The sequence below is a fragment of the Theobroma umbraticum genome, unplaced genomic scaffold, assembly GCF_002168275.2.
Source record: "Theobroma umbraticum cultivar Fairchild unplaced genomic scaffold, ASM216827v3 scaffold_30.0, whole genome shotgun sequence".
NCBI classification, from domain to species: domain Eukaryota; kingdom Viridiplantae; phylum Streptophyta; class Magnoliopsida; order Malvales; family Malvaceae; genus Theobroma; species Theobroma umbraticum.
The window spans coordinates 10,132,414-10,149,579 of NW_018397254.1; the positions used below are offsets into that span (position 1 = coordinate 10,132,414).

Genomic DNA, 17,166 nt, shown 5'->3' on the forward strand with positions numbered 1-17,166 from the left:
CCCTAAACACTCACACCACCACCAGGTAGAAGTTTCCCAGCAGATCTAGATTCCAACATAAACATGCACAAATTACCTTTGGTTCTTCATTATCTTAAATGATCTACCTCATACTTCTAAACTAATGTAGTCTGCAATAGCCATTGCTTTTTTTACTCCTCCAAAGAAAGAGACAAATAGCAGAAATCATTGCTCAATAATTAATCCACGAAGTGATACACCCATGTGCAGATTCAGGCCAATATGCAAGCACTGGCAACACCAGCAAACAGTATGATGGGCTAATCTTCCATACGTGCAAGCATCATCAATTATTATCCTATGATCACCATAACTATGCATGGAGCAATTGTCAACTACACGAAAGATTTGTAAACTAACCTAATATATCCCCAATTGCAACCATAATTGCATAGTCATCTACCAATGAGAGCATCCAAAAGGGCTACCACAATGCCTCAAATTGGATAAAATAGAAGTCTTCCCTCATCTCTAATAATATTTAAACACCAACACTGATGCAAAGTCTTAAAATGGACTGTAAAAGCAAACCTTTGCATAAAGGTCCCATCTTCGTTGCATAGAGCGACACTTCTAATTCCACAATGTTGAAAACCAATTTTTGCAGTTCCATAGATAAAAAATGATTCTGACTAACTTTAAAAAGTTTAAGAAAGAAATAAAACCCCACCTTGGCCAACTGGTTGTTAATTACCCTCCAAAGAAGGCTCAAAGTCCAGGGTTCAACTCTCCTCTCCCCCAACCTTATCTAAATGTTAATATATATAGGCGCTTGTTTTTGTTCTCAAATATGCTAACAGATTAAGACCATTAAAACATAAAAATGGATATGCTTCCAACCAAGGAACATACATATGAATAAGCCTGAGAGGAAAAGCCTACCTCGACTCGTCCATGCAATACAATGACCTTTTCAGCTAAGTTATTTGATTTCACAACTTCATTTGCCTGCTTGCAAATAGCAAAGATTAATACAAACCAAATAGCCAGTTCATTTCTAATACAACAGAGCCAGTCAAGGAAAGGTCTAGAGAAGTAAAAGAACATATATAATTCCATACTATTGATATACAACTAGCTTTCATCCTCTAATTTCTGTGTTAACCAGATATCATATTCTCATTCTTGTGATAACAACAATGGTGATGTGAGATGGAAAAAGTACTAAATCTGCAGTCTCACAAACAGATTGTAGAAATGCCTCAATAATAAACACAAATGCAACAAAGTACCTGCACTGCAATATCACTTGCATCCACTGCATAAACCTGAGAGCATATAATCACTTTAGATACTAGCCATTTATTTTAAATGATTCCATTGACATTAACAACAAGAATATAACCTTGAGGAACCAATAGATTTTGAACTTCTAAAAAATCAAAGGAAAAACAAAATTGAAGATCTATCTACATTTCTCTTGGTCAAAAGATCAATAGATGCCTATTGTCTTTTTTAATGATAAAATTAAAAAATTCGCGTTAAAAACTAGTTAGAGAAAAACTAGAGGAAATAAAAAATATTAAACAAAATTCAATTTCTAGCAACCCTCCTGCACTAGTTAAAGAAAGTAGTCTTCAGAAATTAGTAGAAACAGGTACCACATCATATGCAGAAAATAGTGATTGAATCAATTTTTCATATAAATGTCCAGTGATACCTCCAGCACAAATACGTGAATTATAAAAATATGCACTTCAAGACATATTACCCGTTTTGCACCAGCTTGAGCACAAAATATTGAAAGAATGCCTGTGCCACATCCAACATCCATTACAACCTGGAAGCATGACAACAACCAATAACGAGGAGGAATGAACCAGGTATATATTGTTTGCAAAACATTTCTTAAAACAACCAGCGTGTGTGAGAGCCAGATGCTTCGTATATTATAAGAGACAAATGCATTTCATTTAGGTGTGAGACTATACTAGGTGCAGTATAAATGTTGTGACTGGATAAAATGAGAATCTTGCACAAAATGCAACCAAGCAGGATAAGCTTGCGTAAATACAGAACTATCCTGATATTTTTAGATTTGAGTAAGAGATCATATAAAATTTTGTAACTGAGACTACAACAATGGTATTACTTTGCCTTCAATAAAACTCTGGTGTTGCATGATTGCGGCCCTGTAAGTTTCAGTACGAACTCGATCCTGTATGCTTCAGAGAAAAACTAAGATCAGCAAATTGTCATGAATTTTTTTATTCATTATTATTTAAAAAGGCAAAAGGTGATCCAAATTTGCAAGTGATAAAGGCTCAGAACTTTGTCAAGTTCATACAAATTAATAATAAGCTGGCTAAAGTGCTGAGAAACATATAATTAAAAACTTTCCTTAAACAACAAACTATAATTCAAAGAACCCACCATTGGAAAGAGCTCAAGTCAAGAAATGTTCAATTGCCAAATGAAGAGCTAAAGTCAAGAAATGTTGAATTACCAAATGAAGAACACAAAGCTTAATCTAACAGAATTGCCTGTATTAAACTTTGGACACAAATGCACAATTCAACATTGCTTCAACAAAGTCGGCACAGATGACCTAGCTGATTGATATTAACAAACACACGCATTTTTAAAACAAGGAAGTGAAGATATAAGGAAAACTTAAATTTGAATTCCCATGTTAAAACTCTCACTTAGAAGTCGCGACCTTGAAAACCCCTACCTCACATGGCGATAAACCATTAAATCCTCTTCATCTTCTTTAACATTCTAGTAAATTTAAACACTTAAAAACCTCCGAAAAAACAAAACCCACAAAGCTAGAAGTAAAAGAAATTCACCAAGTCCCTGAAGAAGTACTAACAAAACAAAATAAACCCAGCTAAGAACAAACAAGTAGCAAGCAGAACCAAACAAAAAAGCAGAAGAAGAAGGACCTTGATCATTTCTTCGTGGATGCCAACATGGGCATAAGAGTGAAAGTAGGCCATGTCGAAGTCCGTACAAGGAGGAGGTGAATTCTGCTCTTGCTGGTTGTTGTTGTTATTGTGGTGGTGCTGGCGCTCAGAAACCCTAAACCCATGAGGGTCACGAGACCTACGACCTCCCCTCCTCCCTCGTCCTCCCCCTCGTTTTTCTCCCGAGCTCTGCTGCTGCTGGCTTTGGTGGTAGCCATTACTATATCCCGCGCTTCCAAACATTTTTTCTTTCCTTTCTGTTTTCGTTTTTTGGGTTGGAGGCAGGGAGAGCAGCAATTCACCGGCACTGTGAGAGAAGGGAGCCAACGGCAGCGTTTTTGTCGGGATTTTTGACACAAACCCAACGAGGGGGGTGACGGTGTTTTACTGTTGAAAGGACCAAACAAGGGTTAAGGTTAAGGTTAAGGTTACGGGTTTGCGGTGTGTTTGGAACAGAGATTAGAGAGAGGGCCGATTGACTGGGATGCGTTTCTACTTTCAATTTACAGCCCCCCTGATCAGTTGTTCAAATATTTAATTTACACCCTTTTAATAAAAATAAAAAATTAAAAAAAGAAAAAAAAAACCAACAAGAGGCGGAGGAATACGACTTCGAGTAAAATCTTCTCTTGTGGACGGAATACATACTGCTAATTTCTAGTTTTAATTTTCTCTAAAATTGAAACCTTTTTATTATATATTTGGATTTTATTTTTAAAACAAGTGTAAATTTATATTCATTAAGTACCTAACAATTTATAATTAGTGCCTGTTTAGCTCGATTTTTTTTTTAATTTATTTATCTCTTAAAAATAAAATTTGAATCAAATAAAATTTTGAGAAATTGTTAAAAAAATATTTTTTTAAAAAAAATCTAAAATAAAAGTTTTAGAAAAGAGCTTTTTCTTCTCTTCTATTAAAAAATTATCAATTTTAAAAAAAATAATTTTATTTCAAAAATATCCTCATTTATTAAAATTTAATCTCAACATTACATTCTCAAAAACTATCTCTCATTTCCCTCATTCTACAAATCACCTTTCTCCTTCAAGGTAAATCGTAATCTCTCTCCTCTCTATCTCTCTCTACAAAAACTATTAAAAAAAATTGAGTTATAAAATAGTAAAATTTGAGGGTTTTTTTATTCTTAATAAGATTAAAAAAAAAACTTAAAATTCAAACCTGTATTCAGATACTACTTTTTTTTCTTTCGGTTTTATATTTCATTTTCTTTCTTTCGTTTTTTTCTTTGGAGTCTCTCTTTATTTCAATTACCTTTTAATTTTGATATAAGCATTTAAGTTATTGTTAAACGATTTGGAGAATCAAAGCTACCATTTTAGATTCTTGGTAAACATCTTAGATCCATTAAAATTATTGAAAGATCTTGAGGGTCTATCATTTTTTTTGTTTAAATCACCGCATGGTTGATAAACTAATATGAGGTAGCTCTACATCCCAATAGTTTTATCTAGTTACTTTTATTCCAATATTGTTGGTTTTCTATTTCAATGTGTACGTAAATATATTAAGCTTTGTTTTTTATTGAACTTTGTTAAAATTACAAATGATTAAAAATGTATCCAAATAATTAACTATCACTTTCTTAGAAATTATTATCTTTTTATGGATATAATTAATGGTAATTTCTCTATTTTCAAGTTTTGTTGGAAGTGTCCCTGAATGTTATGGAAGATTTAGTCATGTTGGATGATTTATGAGTGACATATACTTGTATAAATTTCAAGCATTTTTTGCCTTGTTATGCATCTTGGTTTAATTGTTATAATGCATATGCGATCTTTAGGAACGATCTGAGCTAAATGATCAGTTCTTGGATAATGTTGACACAAGATGTATTGCTTTATATACTTGTTACAATTAATGGCTAGTTAAGAAATATCTCCACCTAATTTTAAAATTTCAAAAAAAACCAAAACATAATGTAAAATGAGATTTGGTCATTATCAAAATCTTACTTCAAGTTTGTCCGAATAAGATTTATAAGTGTGGAAAGCCAATAATTTCATTCGAAACTAAAAAATGGAAAGTTGTAGTAGAGAAATTTAATACTCGTGCTAATAAAAACTATAACCAAAAGAAATTAAAAAATAGACTGAATAATAAAAAGAATGAATAGACTTTATAGAAACAATTAAGGGGAAAAGAAACAAGTTTGGGTTGGAACCATGAGACGCGAACCATTAAAGCTAATGCCACATGGTAGGAAACTAAAATAAAAGTAAAGTATTTTAAATTTTATATGTTTCAACTATTGTAAATTATTTTACATATGCACGCCGTTTAAAAGTTTATTTCTCTTTGACATTTGTGTAGGCTAATTTAAAATATGTTCGATTTGGATATCACATGTTGAAACATGCTAATAAATTAGAATTTATATTTAGAGATACAACAGCCACTAGCCAAAATGCATGAACACCAGCGATGGGTGTACCAATTGAAAATACTATCAAATTTGCAAATCTAACTTTGCTACAAGACAGTGTTGTATCCGATGCTGAAGAAATCAATTGTGATGAAGATAACAGTCTTATGATAAATACTTAAATCAAGAGGAAAAAATTGGTGCTAGAAAAAATGGGAAAAAAAGTGACAAAGGGTAAGACAAAAATTGGAATTCCAACAAGCTTGCAAAGAACATTAGAACGATTTGTGTGAGGTAGTAAAAAGTCACAATACAATTGACAATGCTGAAATTTAAGTGTCATTGCAAGTTACAAGAAAATATAGAATTTCGAAGTGCATTTAAACATTGAAATCTCTACAAAATGAGATGAGATTAAGTACAAATGAATTTAATTTTGCATTACGATTGATTAAAAAAATAGACTCATTTTTATTTCTTTGTTAGATTTAAGTGATAAGTTAAATTGAATTCTATATGAGCATAATCTATCAAAAAATTGTGGTGGAAGTAGTTGATTAATTTAAGATTTGATTTGTTTATCTTGGGTTGATGTTAAACTTTAAACTACTTTCTCTTTGTATTTATGTTACTTGTTATGTGTAATTGAATTAGTATTTGAAAGAATTTGCTATTATTCATGTTATATTTATTTGAATTGTTATTTCTACTATTTGATTTATTTGAAATAATATTTGTTTTTTTAGTTGATATATTTGGATTTTTAGTTATGTATTTTGATATTGTCAAACAAATATCTTTTAATAAAATCAAAGCATCAATACAAGTTGTAAAAAGAAGAAAATGTGCAATATTTTATCAAAACATTTATGGAAGAGTTGCTAGTGCAATTGTATATCACATGACATACAAACTGTTTCAATTATTCTAATGATTGGAATTGGATATGTGAAACTTTACAAATTTCGGATGAAAGTTATAGATTGTTTAAGATGGGATCACATGTTGTTTTGCAACTTATAGATACATTAATGAATAACTGATGGTTACATCCATTTAAAGACATGTCAACATTGGAGTTTATTATGTTTCTTTGGACTTATGTACATTGTGAAATAAATTGTAATATCCAAAATAAATTTGAAAAATTGAGAAAGATTGTAAGTAGCAAGTTCGGTGAAATGTTAGATAGTTTGTGGTTATTTGGCCAATGAAATTATCAAGGGTCTAGATTTTCAATTTGTAAAAGCTTCATTCAAAATAAAAATGATCGTAGATATTAGCTTTATTTTCAGCAATGCATTGATGCTATAGAAGGATCACATGTTCCTGTTGTTCTTCCTACAATAGATGCTATTATAATCCTAATTATATTTATGAGAGTCAAGAAGAAAGAAATAATGATGAAGAAATAGGTTTATATACATATAGAAAAGCATTGGATGATAGTTACGTGGATAGAATTCAAAACCAAATAGCCACTGCATTAATGGAAAAGAGAAATCATTGATTTATGAGTTATTTTTTAATTAAGTGTTATTTATAAATTATTTGTAAAACTATTTTTTATGATTTTATTATTAATTATAAATTTTATGTTTTATAAAAATACTTTTTATATTTTCAAAAAATTTGTTTTAAATAGATAAAAATAAAGTTAATTTTTTTCCATTGTAAACAAAAGAATTTGTCATTACTAGAAGCTATTTATTAAATATTCTTTTTAATAATTTTAGCCAAAATTATACTTTATATAAGTTATTGTTCCAAGAAACTTATCTATGAAAAAAAACTTATAAAAAATAATTTTGTCTAAAAACTTTAACTTAATTTCAAAAGTTATTATTTTTTATAAGGGTTTTATAATAATTTTTAAACTAAAAAAAATAAATTAAATAGGCTCTTACTCTCCTATCAAACATGTACTCTTTTGATCTAATGGTAAATAATTACGTAACCCTTTTAATTTCTCACCAATCCTATTTTAAGGACCATTTAGTAGAGGGAACAAACCACGAAAATCATTTTGTCAATAATAATTTTTTTGTTTATTATTTAAAATAAAATTGTTTAAAAAAATGCTAATACAAAAACCATATCAAAACAAAAACAAGAAAGGAATAGTAATTAAAAAAACTCTTAAATTACTTAAAAAATTTTAAAAAAATTATTTAGTAATTAAGAATAACGATGTTTTCGAATATTTTTTAAATAATTTAGGGATTTTTTAAATCATAATGCCAACATGAAACAACATAATAACATAGTAAGATAAAGAAACGGAGTATATAAAATTTATATTTCTCAAAAATAAAAAATAAGAAGGAAACAAGTTGTAGTCATATAATTATAATTCTCACCAATTGTAAATTAATCACATTTCCTCATATATGGTATTTATTCTAAACCACTTAATTGCTTGTTTGCTTAATTTTACAACCCTTATTAAAGTAGTATTATTATTTCATTAGTGTTCACACTCCACCTATGAAATGAATAATTTCAAATTTGAATGCCACTTGTTTTCTCTTTCAATTGGTGGAAAGATAGAGCTGATTCTTTAGTTATTTGCATGTTATGAAATGACTAATTTCAACAATATTACTTACCACTAATTTGATAAAATGTAAACATTTTCCTACTTATGAATTTAGTTTTTGTTTGATATAAAAATTATTAAATTTTTAGTTACAAATTAAAATTTTATGTATTAAATTTATGATATAAAAATTAATTTGTTTGCTATTGAAAATTAAATATTTGAGTGGACTTATTGTTAAATCTCTTGTAAAAGAGAGATAAATTTCTAAGTATCTTACATCAATAAAAAAATTAAAAAAAAGAATAATTGATTAAAATGAAAGAATATACAATTAATTTAATTAAATAACATGTTTTTCTTTAACTAAAGTTGACTCATAAATATATTAATTAACTAAAAGATTTTTAATACTTTTTTTGTTAAAAACTTTGCATTAGATAATTCCTAAAAATACATTATAAAAAGTATTTAATTTTTAATAATGTATCAAATACATCCTAAATATTTTTGCTATTTATATTCAATAAAAAGTTTAACCAATTAAAGAGGATGTATTTAACCTAACAATTATACCTTAATCTTACATATTCATTGCCTAATAACTAGACTTGACAATTTTGGACATAACATGAAAATATATAAAATTAAACGAGTTTGAGTTTAATCTTATTATATTTTGAATCTTTAACATATCAAGTACAATTAACACATTTAAGACACATTTAATTAATTATGTCCATAGTATTATTGTGTTTAATCCCTATAAATGATCACATTTATCGACCTGTTTATGTTTAGTAATAAAAGACTAATTTATTTTGATAGTGGATTTAATGAATTTTATTATATTTGATGATACTATTGTCTAGTTATAATTATTTTTATAATTATTGATTTTAAATTTAAATAATTACATCATAATTTTAATTATAGATATTTTAAATTAATTGTGTTAAAAATTGAATCATGTTGATCATTCAATTGTGTTGTATCGTATAAAACATAATCATACACGTTCAACAAATTTACTAATTATATTATGTTAAATTACTCTATTATTAAATATATACGTATATATGTTTCAAATCTTCACATAATTAATTAATCATAATATATTCACATTTATTTATATAATTATTAATATTTTATATTTATACGATATTATTAAAATATAGAAACATGAATTATAATGTATAAAGAAGTGAACAACCGTAGGATTGGTTCGTATTTAATACAATAATATTGATTTTCTATATTTTACAAATGATTTCAAATAAGCGATGCACGCATATGAGGATACAAAGTCAATAAAAATGATTAAATTTTCTCTTGGCATTTGGAAAATTTCTCAAATAAGACACCATCTTTATCCAACTTTGGTTGGTTATGTCATCTCGTGCTTGCTGCTATTTTCAGCAGTCAAATCTACGCAAGTTTCAAATTTTTATTATTAATTGTTTGATAGTCTATTTGCATCTCCACCGTCCATCTCATTATTTATTTATGGTTAATTAATCTTATTAAACCCTATTTACCATCCATAAAACAAATAAATTGGTTTATTTTTAAAAGAAGAAAGAAAATACTACACAGTTACTAAATTTATTTACTTAAAAAAGGAAAATGGAAAATAGAGGTGGACCCCTCCCTAGGGAAGGAGCACATAAAACCCTGGCTAAAACCCATAATAAGCCCCGCCCGACTGCTGCAACTACTCTTCTTTTGCCCCTCCCTCTTCACACTCGCGCTCGCGGCTGCTTAGTTTCGGATCAAATACATCAAAAGAATAGCAGGGAGAAATGGCGGGGCTTGTACCTCCAGGCACTACGACGATTCCAGCTGACGCATCCAAAACGGCGCATACCAAACATGAGGAGAAAACCGATTACATGAATCTCCCATGCCCTATTCCTTACGAAGAGATCCACCGCGAAGCTCTCAGTTAGTCTTCCCTTATCTCTTGATTACAAATGGGTTTTGTTTTTATTCTTTAATTTGTTGATTGGTTACTAGTCTGGAGATTACGGTTGAGGTTTTCGTTTACCTTGTTTGGTCATTTTTTGATCTGTATTGGCTTATGTAGAATTTTATGGCTTGGCATTTTGGGTTGAGATGCTGAAGTTAGTGGAATGGAGGGGCTGAAGATTTAGCTTTAGGTTTTGTTGTTAAGCCCCTTTCTTAAAACCCTAGTCTGCTCTGATTAGTGAAAATGATAGTTTCTTTTTTTTAAATATATAAATTTTCATGAGTTACAAAAGTAAAAGCGTAAGTATCTCTTTCTCTAATAACAGCGAAGGTTTTTATTTTTTTATTTATTTTAAATGGAATTTTTTTATAGAGCAGTCGCTTCTTAAAATTGGGGAAAGCAGGTTTTCTGGGTTTCATATTGAACAATTATATTACTAATTACTATTACTTGTAATATACCCAACTTCCAAGGTGACATTTATAGTAGTGTGTGAAGGTGCTGCGTAAATAAATTGTAATGTTTGGCAATAAGGGAAAAAAATGGGGTTTACTAGGGGAAGTAAAATATGTGAGAGTGATACACTACTAGAATTGTTATTGAATATGTAGTTAGGTTCTTGAGATACAATTAGGTTTTTTCTGTGAATGTTTGTCTTGAGTGTTTTGAGATGTATGTTTAATTTCATGTTTGCTATATTTATCTCGGTGGCAGCAATTTTCTTTAGCATCTTATCCTAATTCCATGTGCCAGTCAAATATTGAAGAATATCCACTTAATTTTGTTGTCTAATCATGTAGCTATCTCTACAAGCTTTGAATTCTAGGGTGTAATGATGAATTTTTGGCAGGGTTATTTTGTAGACAAAAGAATGATGTAAAATAGTGGTTAGAATCTGTTCTTTGTAATGAAACATTAATGTTTATTGCTTGAATATGTCTGGCAGTGTCTCTGAAGCCAGAAACTTTTGAAGGATTGCGATTCGATTTCACCAAAGGACTAAATCAGAAATTCTCACTGAGCCACAGGTAGCTTCTACTTCTTTGACTATTTGACCTTTTTGCTTTATTTTTTATTTTTTTGATATTTTCTTATGTCTTTTCTGTATTAATTAATAATGGTATTATGCATTCCCTATCATCTCAGTGTGTTTATGGGCCCAACAGAAATTCCTTCTCAATCTGCCGAAACCATTAAAATTCCTACTGCTCATTATGAATTTGGTGCCAACTTCATTGACCCAAGTGTAGGTGGCTGCTTTCATTCTCTTCCAGTATCACCTTCCTGTCCTCCTAAATTATTTTGTGTTAGCAAGTCAATCTGTAAGTGGGATCAATTATGGGTTTATGCAGTTGATGCTTATCGGGAGGGTGCTGACTGATGGTAGACTCAATGCCAGAGTGAAATGGGATCTGACTGACAATCTTACCGTGAAGGCTAATGCCCAGGTAGATCATGTTCTCATTTGTTCGTTAATCTTTGGCTTTCCTGTTTTCTGGCAGAATATATGGTTTTTCACATGTAAGCTAGTTGATAACTTTGTTGTTTCCTGTTCCAGCTTACTAATGAGCCTCATATGTCACATGGCATGGTCAACTTTGATTACAAGGTCAGTCACTCCTAAACTATATTATATCTTGGCTAGTTGGCTTTGGTTTGTGCATGTATTTTTGTTTGTGTCATTGTGAGTGTGACACCTGATATTCTGATATTTTCTTTTGAGTTAATTCATCATCTGGGGAGCTATTTTTGTGCTTGTAAACAAATTTGTTCAGTGGCTTGCTGCCATGAACTATGAGCTTGCTTTTTGTCTTTTGACATTTTTCTTTCCTTGTACAGGGTAAAGACTACAGGTCTCAGTTGCAAATGGGAAATGGTGCCTTATTTGGAGCTAGTTATATCCAGGTAAATTGTATGAAGCCACATTACATCTGCTGAGTTAATCTGAGAGGTGTAGAACTCAGCATAATGGACAAGTTATTGGATGATCTGTACCTAACGAAAAATGAATTGTACAATACTTTGATGCAAAATCATGTGGCCTTTGTGGTTTCTCTATGCATTTGCAAATCCTAAGATGCGTGCTTGTTAAAAATTGACATGAAGATAGAATTGTATCTGCCAGTTAAACTAATCACAGGTGATGCCTTCCCAAAAGGATTACTCTCTATTGTGTTGTCAAGTGACAATAAAAATAGTAATATCCTGCTAGAAGTTTTCCTATTATTTCCGTTTATGTGTGTTTGTGACCGTGTTACCCTGCCAATCATGCTGCAGGATCAGTCATCTCAATCACTATGCAAATGCTTTTTCTTGAAGAATATACAACATGAGATGCAAGCTTTCTCATTTATGTCAATATGTTGTTTGTGGAGATGCTATTCCTTATCTTCCTTTTTCTTAAATGAAAAAAAAATAGTATAAGATATATTAATTAACGATAAAAGCAACCTAGACTTCCTTTGCCGAACGCCTTCTGCATTTGCATTTTGTTTGCTGTTTTAAAGAGGCACTGATAGCATCTCATTGACCTAGATTGACATGCCTTATTGTTTTATTGCTCTCTGTCTGAAAGTTCTATGAGTAATTTCATGTTCTTCCAACAATTGATAACTGATCGTGGCCCTTGTCGTTGTTGTTTATTTGTGAATTAAATGATTTATAATAGCCCTTGTCATCTCTTTCTATTTTGGATGGTTCTGCTTACGAAGTATGTAGTATTTGGCTTGTTAGGGCTATTTCTTGTAGTTACAATCATGATCAATCTTCTGCCAAATCCACTACTTCTGCAATTATGATTGTGTTTGTTGTTATTAATTATGCCACATTTGTGCAGAGTGTGACACAACATTTATCCTTGGGTGGTGAAGTATTTTGGGCTGGTCAGCACCGAAAGTCTGGCATTGGTTATGCTGCCCGATATGATACAGATAAGATGGTAATGTGTCCTGGTTTCATCCTTTATTACTAGCTTGTCAATATTTATTCGTGCAATAGTTAGTGGGTGTTGTTTATTACTTTCTAAATATGTTTCTAAGTCCGTTACAAAGGTAGGGATGTCAAATAGATTTCCCTAACCAAAATGCTGAATGGGGTTGCCAAGTTGTGAGAATCAGGTTGTCTTTTCTTTTCAATGACTTAAGACTTTTCAAAAATATGGAAGTAATGGACCAAGTCATTGGAATCAAGGACATGGTGTAATGCTGTCTTTCTGAAAGGTGAAGCTGAATGTGCATACAAAACTAGTTTGTACAAAGGTTAATGTTTGGCGCTCTGCTTCTAGGTCAAGTTTTGATGATTTTGTGTCTGTGCCTGTTCGCACATGTTATAGGCCCATGAAAAGATCTTAGTTCAGGTCTTTAAACTTCTGTTCAGTAAGTTTCTAGATCTTCAGAAATAATGTTTCTCTGGTCCCTGGGTAGCTGATCGGAAATGCTAATTCTAAAGCTGAGTTTTAATCCATACAATAGTTAATTCACTTCTCCAAGACCATATTTTTATCTTAGCTTCTCCAAGAGGAATATGTTGTTGGGATGGAATTGAAATGTTATTGGTAGAATTATTCTCTGTTTGCTTTAGGCACAAAAAACCAACCTAAGCACTCTTTGCCTGCAGGTTGCCACAGGGCAAGTTGCAAGTACTGGAATGGTTGCTTTGAGCTATGTTCAGAAGGTATCTGAGAAGGTAAGAACTCTGTCCTCCTAAAAATGTTAGTGATTTTTTTTCCTAGTCATTCTTACACATTTATTTCTGTCAAGGTTTCTCTTGCATCAGATCTCATGTATAACTACATGTCAAGAGATGTAACAGCAAGTGTCGGCTATGACTACATCCTTAGACAGGTAAGTTTTGGGCTGCTAGATTATCAATATTAATGCACATTGATTTTTTGCATGTCTATACACATTAGAATTTAAAATTTATATTGTTTTTATGCATCCATGTTACCATCTCAGTATCATCAAAAAAGAACTTTATAAAGCTGTCTTCTGTTTCCTCACTTTGAGAATTTTGGGTGGTGTAATACAATAGACCTCTTACATGCTGTTATTATTAATTTTGACGGAGTTAAATAAAGGAGTAGACCGACGGCAGTGCTAGGAAACATGACCAACCACAATGAGGTGATTGGTAAGACATCCAAAGAAGCAAAGCTATCTTTGAGGAAGTCTTTTTGTTATGAAGTTTGTTGACATCAGTGGGTAGATTTGTTTAGAGGTTGTATTCTGACAAAATTGTTCTACTAACTAATAAAAAAAAGTCTAACTGAACCATCATTCTGTTCAATCAATTTGTCATGTTTTCAGTGTCGCTTGAGGGGGAAGATTGATTCAAATGGATGCACAGCTGCTTATCTCGAAGAGCGGTTAAATATGGGCCTAAATTTTGTTCTCTCTGCTGAGGTAAGATAACTTTTCTAGGAAAGAAATCTGTGGTTTATACACGTAAGAGAGATTTGATTAGTTGTTTTGTTTTTGCTTGTGAGTGTGATACCATTAATCGTTTTATGTTTAACATTTTTATATCTCTCCCTTGATTGATCAAAGCCCTCAAGAGTCATGTTCCTTAACATTTTTTGTGGATTTACATATTGCAGATAGATCATAGGAAGAAAGACTACAAATTTGGATTTGGATTGACTGTAGGGTGATTCAATTACACCACATAAAAGCAGTTGAAGAAGTTTCCAATTGTCACCTTTTAGCATCTGGTTGAAGATTAAAGAATTGAATGTGTACTTGAAGAGCTGATGTAGCAATTTTAACAGTCGTTGGTATCAATTTGTTCGGTTTAACGCTTCCCGTTTTCAGTTGAGAGCTGTAGCATTTGTCAAATTAGTGCAATTTGAGACGTTTAGTACTCTATTCATAAAGAAAAAATGGATTGGCTTTATCAAATTTACTTTGCCCTTTTGGGATTCACTCTTTTACCATATGAAATTAAGTAGTCTATATTCTTGGAAAAAATTTCTCACCTTCCATAGAAAGGGCCGTGCAATTTTACAAAGAATGTCAGTATGACCATTAACGGCCAGCATAAGAGATATAATTACAATTGTGACACTGCTAAGAATGTGAATGGTGTAGGTGTTAAAAGGACGCCAAGGCGGAAAGATAGGGAAAGGGTAGAAAAAATGAGCAACCGAAGGAAGAGCTCGGCAACGGCAGAAAGCGATGAGGTGGAGCAGCTGTTGCAGGCAGCGCAGGACGAGACGCTCTTAAAACTCTCAGTCGACAGCCACATGTCTCGCGTGGCCCCCGATTATCTCGACCCCAATCTCCACCGTCGGTTCCAGGCCCTCCGATCCCGACCTTCCACTTCTCAATCAAAATCGCAACTACAAAAACAATCACCAGCACCATTAAAACAACAACAACAACAGCAAAAGGAAGAGGTAAAAAAGGAGCAAAAATCGAAGGTTGTTGTTGTGGGTAATGTTGACGAGGAATTGAGGGGTGTGTTGGGTGATGATCTCTCCGCTAGATTCGCTGCTCTCAAGGCTTCTTTGTCTTCTTCTTCTGATCCTGCTCCTGCTGCTGCTACTAAGGAAGTTAGTATCGGTCTCGACAAATCCGACGGTGAAGATGAGGAGGATGAAGTTGAGAACGTGATTCGGTGGGCCATGGATGCTGCTCGCCTTGATCCTTCTCCTCCTTCTGACGATGACGATGATCACATCGATTCCGACGTAGATGATAACGTCGACGACGACGACGACGACGATTATCCCAAAAATAAAAAGAAGGAATCTAAAAGTAGTAGTACGTATTTGAATTTCCTTTTCAGAAAACTTTTTTGATGTTACTGAATTGCATTTCTTTTGATTTTTAATTTGCTACACTTTTCTTTTTGGCAGTATTTATTCAGTGATTGGTGGTTTATAGTAAGAAAGCAGGCTCTTCTGTGATGATTTAAAAGAGAAAATTCATAGGAAACGCGTCCTCTAATTGGAATTAGGGTTAACTCATGAACAAATAACTAAGATAAAAGTAATATGGATGTTTTATCAACTCTATGAGTTCAACCAAAATAAACGCTTTGGATAATTATAGAGTAATAAAGAAAAAACATATATGCATCTTTAAAGCATATAATGTAATGTTGACAAACTGTTTTGATTTCTTCTAGGGAAACGACAGTCTTGAGTCTCTTTAAAGCAGCCATGCAGCATTTTATCAGACGTCCCACCAGTGACGTTAATCCGATTTTTAAGAAACAAACTTTATCTTCAGATTGGAGGCAGTGAATACTCTCAGCCTCGGAAGACTTGTTCATTAGGTGCCTGATCATAGCCATAAATCTTTGTGTAATGTCATGATACCATGCATAATTATACATCAAACTTAATCATATTTTTTTCTCATTTTACAAAGTTCTCATTATTCTTTTTGCCTCTGGGTATTGTCCTGTTCTTGTAAAGGGCCCAGCAGATAGGTTTTCTTTTCAGATCATTCATGCATAAATTGCTACGGTTGTTTATTAGTGCAGTTGAGTACCATGTAACTTTCACAGTTGTTGAGAATCAAATTTGTTTACAAACATGACCATACACTTTGTAAGTGTTTAGTAGGCATGAAGCAATGAGGAAATGGTGATTTGTATTTGGGAGTAGATGAGCCCTTATTCTGAATAAGAGTATTCTCATCTTCCAATCGAAGGCCTAACTATAAATATGCAGAAATTATGAGACCAATGGATACTGCCATCTTTTTGGTTTCAGGTTTCTTGCTTTTGTCTTATGAATGTTTTGCTTTCCTCTGTACTTCTATTCACTTCAGATTGTACTTGTTTCTTTATTCATCCCTTTTCTCGCAAGGGATGACGCTTTTACTGTGATGAATGCGATTTAAACTCTCCAGAAGCAGGGGATGACATGCATGATTTTTATCAGAGGTACATCGCTGTCAAGTTTGATCTTGGCTGTTTATTGTGTTTGATGAGTTGTTGAGAACTGTAAATTGGTTAATATGTGATGTTGATAGATCACTTGAGACTGGTTTGGAGTTAGATGCCTTAGTAGTTACCTTTTAAGTTGAGCCTGATGGGATTTCACATCTCAATTTGTACTTAGAAGTCTGGTTATTTTCTCTAATAAGACGGCTTTACTTTTGGTTTGGATAAAACGACATAGTTGCAGTTCAATATTGTTATTGGATTTGGGTTTTTCAATTTGCCCCACGACATGTAATTTTTGATTCTTTATCTCATGGTTCGTTTGTTGGAAATTAACCTGGCTGACAATTTGATCTTTGTGATGACTGGAAACTGGCGCAAGGCAAGTTGAGTTTTTAGTCAAAAACTAGAGGTGGAAACTAGTTTCAGCCATGCAAATGTTCCA

The 17,166-nt window shown here is 32.1% G+C and overlaps 3 protein-coding genes across 3 annotated transcripts in view; 2 read left to right on the plus strand and 1 right to left on the minus strand.

Annotated features, from left to right (window-relative positions):
- PRMT6 (protein arginine methyltransferase 6) overlaps positions 1 to 3,431 on the minus strand; it is a 6,433-nt gene extending 3,002 nt beyond the window's left edge. Inside the window, exons 1-5 of the mRNA XM_021422029.2 lie at positions 2,910 to 3,431; positions 2,114 to 2,179; positions 1,733 to 1,801; positions 1,254 to 1,289; positions 904 to 969 (exon numbers count right to left, since the gene is read on the minus strand). Of these exons, the coding sequence (XP_021277704.1) occupies positions 904 to 969; positions 1,254 to 1,289; positions 1,733 to 1,801; positions 2,114 to 2,179; positions 2,910 to 3,173 (501 nt within the window). The 5' untranslated portion in view covers positions 3,174 to 3,431. The remainder of the gene's footprint in view (positions 1 to 903; positions 970 to 1,253; positions 1,290 to 1,732; positions 1,802 to 2,113; positions 2,180 to 2,909) is intronic.
- A 6,129-nt stretch (positions 3,432 to 9,560) lies between these two features.
- TOM40 (translocase of the outer mitochondrial membrane 40) lies at positions 9,561 to 14,725 on the plus strand. Its single transcript, XM_021430037.2, has 11 exons — positions 9,561 to 9,802; positions 10,774 to 10,855; positions 10,974 to 11,073; positions 11,180 to 11,275; positions 11,386 to 11,436; positions 11,667 to 11,732; positions 12,664 to 12,765; positions 13,443 to 13,511; positions 13,586 to 13,669; positions 14,135 to 14,230; positions 14,425 to 14,725. The coding sequence occupies exons 1-11, from the start codon at positions 9,661 to 9,663 to the stop codon at positions 14,476 to 14,478; spliced, it is 942 nt and encodes a 313-aa protein (XP_021285712.1). The 5' UTR covers positions 9,561 to 9,660; the 3' UTR covers positions 14,479 to 14,725.
- A 99-nt stretch (positions 14,726 to 14,824) lies between these two features.
- LOC110417606 (uncharacterized) lies at positions 14,825 to 16,369 on the plus strand. Its single transcript, XM_021430048.2, has 2 exons — positions 14,825 to 15,589; positions 15,957 to 16,369. The coding sequence occupies exons 1-2, from the start codon at positions 14,845 to 14,847 to the stop codon at positions 15,971 to 15,973; spliced, it is 762 nt and encodes a 253-aa protein (XP_021285723.1). The 5' UTR covers positions 14,825 to 14,844; the 3' UTR covers positions 15,974 to 16,369.
- Positions 16,370 to 17,166: the final 797 nt, after the last annotated feature.

What these genes read in the sequence shown, in the direction of transcription:
- TOM40 (XM_021430037.2), top strand. Translation starts at nt 9,661, where the DNA reads ATGGCGGGGCTTGTACCTCCAGGCACTACGACGATTCCAGCTGACGCA. An exon ending in TTCAGAAGGTATCTGAGAAG is followed by an intron (nt 13,512 to 13,585) that starts GTAAGAACTCTG and finishes ATTTCTGTCAAG; the next exon opens with GTTTCTCTTGCATCAGATCT. An exon ending in ATTTTGTTCTCTCTGCTGAG is followed by an intron (nt 14,231 to 14,424) that starts GTAAGATAACTT and finishes TACATATTGCAG; the next exon opens with ATAGATCATAGGAAGAAAGA.
- LOC110417606 (XM_021430048.2), top strand. Translation starts at nt 14,845, where the DNA reads ATGACCATTAACGGCCAGCATAAGAGATATAATTACAATTGTGACACT.